The sequence below is a fragment of the Cryptomeria japonica genome, chromosome 10 (genome assembly GCF_030272615.1).
Source record: "Cryptomeria japonica chromosome 10, Sugi_1.0, whole genome shotgun sequence".
Taxonomy (NCBI): domain Eukaryota; kingdom Viridiplantae; phylum Streptophyta; class Pinopsida; order Cupressales; family Cupressaceae; genus Cryptomeria; species Cryptomeria japonica.
In genome coordinates this window covers 714,037,539-714,041,749 of record NC_081414.1, presented here as the reverse complement: position 1 = coordinate 714,041,749, position 4,211 = coordinate 714,037,539, and the positions used below count along the sequence as shown (strand labels likewise).

Below are 4,211 nucleotides of genomic sequence, written 5' to 3'. Positions count from 1 at the left end.
GGTGAACCACGTTAATCTTGTGTCTTGATTTCTTTATTGTGTCTATTATTCTTTCTGCTATTTTTGTTCATTGTTATGTGTTTTCTCTGTTTGTTTTAAAACTAATAGTATGCTGGTTCTCAACTTCTTATCTAGAATTTGTTTTAGAATCTCAACAATGCTTTGACAATTTTTTATTGAGCAATCTTTTTCATAATCTCTTTGACTTTAGCTATAGCTGATCCTTTTACATCTCCTCAAACATTTGCAAATTATCGTTCCTTCGTTAATATCTACAAATTCTCTTGTGAACTTCTTTGTACAATGGCCTCTTGTACTCAAACTTGGAAACTTGGAAAATCAAAGAGGTTTCTTTTTGCACTTCCCTAAAATATTATTTTTGCAGCAACTTCTTTCTTTTGATGCTACAATCTTCTATTCAACCAACTTCTCTCTATGATTCTTAAATCTTTTCTATATAGCAGCTTCTTAGGAGATAGAGTTGTCGCTCTTACAACGAAAAAAAAGTAATTTTCAATATACTCTTACACAGAATATACAAAACTGATGTTGGTGCATTTTAGAAAGCATAACTGCTGTTTGCTTCTGCTCTAGAAACACCGTGGCTTTTGCCTTTCATATAGCATCACGATTCTCTGACTTTTTACCAGTGATCTCTTTGCTGGCTCTTTCCACTTAGTTGTGGCTAAGCTCTTCTTGTACTTTCTCTTGCAAAAACTTCATATTATTTTAGCAGCGATCTCTACTCTTTCTTTGATTGGCTGCAAATTCTTTTCACCATACTGCTCCTCTCACGATCAACCAAGCTCTCAGATCTAAGGAGTAGAAATTAAAAATAAAAATAAAAACTATTATTTTATATTGATCAGAATAACATCCTATCGACCAATCTGAGCTTCAACTCATTTAGGCACCATTACAATCTACTGTAGACACAGTTTCATAGTTGCTTGAGCTACTACTCATACAACCTCAGAGAGCTACTGCTCATACAACCTCACAATCTTCTTACAGCTCTACAAAGTTGGACTCATAAAATAGTGAGATCCAATTGCAAACTCATTACAATATAAAGAATATTGAATAACTATGAATGGACTGCTATCAATTAATAATATGATTCATTTATGAATCATAATTGAAGGTCTGTACAACATGGGCAACACATGGACTGTGTATGGAGTGCTGATAAATTTGTTGACAAGATCTGGACAGATAACGTTAATAATAAAGTTTTCAAATATTAAATCTTAGAGGCTGCCCTCTGTCAGGTGACGTGAATGCAAAGTGGTGGTTGTGATTACAGTTTCTAACATGTTTGCATACTTCCATCTATTGACAAGTAAACAACAGCTCTATGTATATGCTTTGGATTCTCTATCCATCAATATAATTATTCTTAATTTTAAATTGTGTATTAATTAATTTTCATTCAAAAAACAGAAAGTTTTTAACATCAAAAACCAAAATAATATCCCCTTTTATAACATTGTAGAGCGAGCCAAGTTAATCAGAAGAGCTTTAGTCAATAAGAAAATATAGAAAGGAACTTCATCTTCCTGAGTGCTACTACTAAATTTTATACTACGATTACCCACTTTCTAATAGTATATAACCATTTCTGCAAGCAATTAGCCTTTAATATATGTGGCCATATTAGTCGCCTTCGTTTATCGTAGGCTTCAAAACATATTGTTGCCATATTTTCATATTAATATCTTGGTATGTTACTGCAGATGGTAAGGAGAAACATCTCATACGAATGAAACAAGCAATGAAGAAAAGCTCATAACTTTTACTTTCCATTTTAATATCTTACTGCAGAAAGTAAGGAAAAACACATTGTCATAGAAGCCACGAATACAAGGTTACAACTTTTATTTTCCATCAGCTCAGTGGCAACACCAACGCAATCAAAATACTAAGCTTCCATTCCCCTAATCTATGCCTAAACTTACCATACTTCTCCTATTTGCTTTTTTCTTCTTTTTGCTTTGTGTCTTTTTTATTATCCTCCTGTGTGGTTACTATATTATGCTGTGGATCACGTCCTGTATCTGCGTCTCGTTTCTTTGGATCTTTGGTAGTTTTAACAGCAGCCTGAACAACAGAACACCGAGCTAACGTTTTAGAATAATAGCTGCTGTAACATGAAAACCATTTGACTATTCTGAGTTCATCAGACAGCATAATACAAGATTATGTATAATTAAAACTTGTCAATTGTATCACCCACATAGACTGCAGGTATGTTGTGCTCAAATTGTCAATTGTTTATGAGAGATTGACTGTAATGATGATAATTATCAAGTTTTTTCTCAAATTAATCATTTCAAATCTAAAACTTGTTTTTTGAAAATAATATTTACCAATACAAATTTTTCTATAAATACTCACCTTATTTACATACAAAAACCATTAACAAGGATTGCATTTGATACTTCGAAAAAAATAAGTTAAGCTATTGACTCTAACAATCATTCACTTCAAGCTCATTTTTGTTTCTTTATTAACAAGTTGAGACTTTCAAAAACCACTCTTTTGCCCCAATCTAAAAAATAATCATTAGCAAAGGCCTGATTCTACACTATAAGACTGCAGCAAGAGAAATATATTACATGACTTATTATCTCAGGGCACCAATACTTACAGTTGAAAGGACTCGGCTATCTCCTCTCATGATAGCTTTCTCCACCTGGTTCACATCTTCTGAGATGTTACAAAGAAAATCAAATGAGTCGCCTTAGAAATCCAAATAAACAACATTACAAACTATGATAATCCATTGTATCTATATGACTATAAAATACCCATATCTGAGCTCTGAGTAGCATTACCTTTGTCTCCCTTTGATAATATATGTGCAAATCTGTTGTGTAAAACAGTAGCACTACTCCAAGCCCTTAGATGGGTAGTAGTGAAGCTTCGCATACACACAGTCCATATGTTGCTGCTCACTATTATTCGCCTCATCTTCACCCACTCCTATGTGTGATCTCTGCTTCTTCTTTACCTCATTATATACAATTTTCTTCAAAGATTCCATACAACTCATCAGCAGAAAGAGATAAAAAGAAGTCACAGATTCCTTATTGGAAAATGGATAATACAAGCAGCCTAAGAAAAACATGTTGCACTAAAGAACAAGACCTAACACAAGTGAGGGAATCATAAGTCTGAATACCAGGCCAGTTCAATCGTGAAAGTGGTCCAAGATATTTAGAAAATCGCCTACCTAACAGTAAACATAATATATATATAAATTGTCTGCAATATAAATAAAAGTATGATAGGTATTATTCGCCCACATTGAGTTGACTAGGCCCTGAATGCGCCAAGTTCACTGTGGATTATTAATCTCAAGTCAAGTTGACTCTTGACTGTCAAACGCTTGTAAACGTGAACGAAAGTTCCTCCTACGTCTTTGCAAAGAAATTCAGGTTGGGGCTTCTTTAATGTTCAGTCACAGTGTCGAATTTTTTTATATGTATGGAATGTTTAATTATTAATATTCAAACTTTATTTGGGTGAGTCAAGATATAGTTCTGAATAATGGCAGTGTTCATGGGTATAGTTAGATAATGCTTCCTTTTCATTCCACTGAGAAAATCTTTCACCTCTCCATGAACGGAGCCCTAGAGCTACAACCTGACCAACCTAATCCGCTTGGATCGGATCGGATAAACTGATCCACCAGAGCTACAACCTAAATAAATGATTTGGACGAACACAAAAAGTTGTTAAGATTTTATTGAAGATGAATTTTTAATTCTTAATTTTTTATTTTAAAGTAGGATAATTTAAATGTAGAATTTTGTATAGACGTGAGATATGAATTGAAAATATTATATTTAATTATCTACAATGATTTTATTTGATCATAAATGTATTAAACTTAATTCTTATTTCTCAATGCTTATAATCCTTGAATTTGTTCCACATCATTAGAATAAAATGAATTAGCTTGAATTTATTTGTTTCAAATAATATTTAATATTATGATAAGAGGTTATACATCTTGTAATTTCTAATATTTATATTTATGTCGAGACACATCTTTATGTCCAAGGGCATCTACATTGACATACAAATATCCCTAAACAAAAAATTGATTTTGAATAAATTTGACGTGTAGATGATAGGTAATTGAGCATTATTTTACATATATTTTTAAAAAAATATAAGTATACTAGTTATTGTTTGATTTGTAT

General features: G+C 32.3%; 1 protein-coding gene across 1 annotated transcript; it reads right to left on the bottom strand.

The window, feature by feature from the left end:
• Nucleotides 1–1,789: 1,789 nt before the first annotated feature.
• On the bottom strand, nucleotides 1,790–2,973 carry LOC131029276 (uncharacterized). Its single transcript, XM_057959701.1, has 3 exons — nucleotides 2,838–2,973; nucleotides 2,651–2,709; nucleotides 1,790–2,100 (listed from the first exon to the last, which is right to left on the bottom strand). Exons 1-3 carry the CDS (start codon nucleotides 2,971–2,973, stop codon nucleotides 1,969–1,971), a joined length of 327 nt encoding a protein of 108 aa, XP_057815684.1. The 3' UTR covers nucleotides 1,790–1,968.
• Between the last annotated feature and the right edge of the window lie 1,238 nt (nucleotides 2,974–4,211).

Coding starts and splice junctions, on each gene's coding strand:
- LOC131029276 (XM_057959701.1), bottom strand. CDS start 2,973: ATGAGGCGAATAATAGTGAGCAGCAACATATGGACTGTGTGTATGCGA. Junction 2,710..2,837: donor ATTATCAAAGGGAGACAAAG/GTAATGCTACTC, acceptor GTAACATCTCAG/AAGATGTGAACCAGGTGGAG. Junction 2,101..2,650: donor ATAGCCGAGTCCTTTCAACT/GTAAGTATTGGT, acceptor TCTGTTGTTCAG/GCTGCTGTTAAAACTACCAA.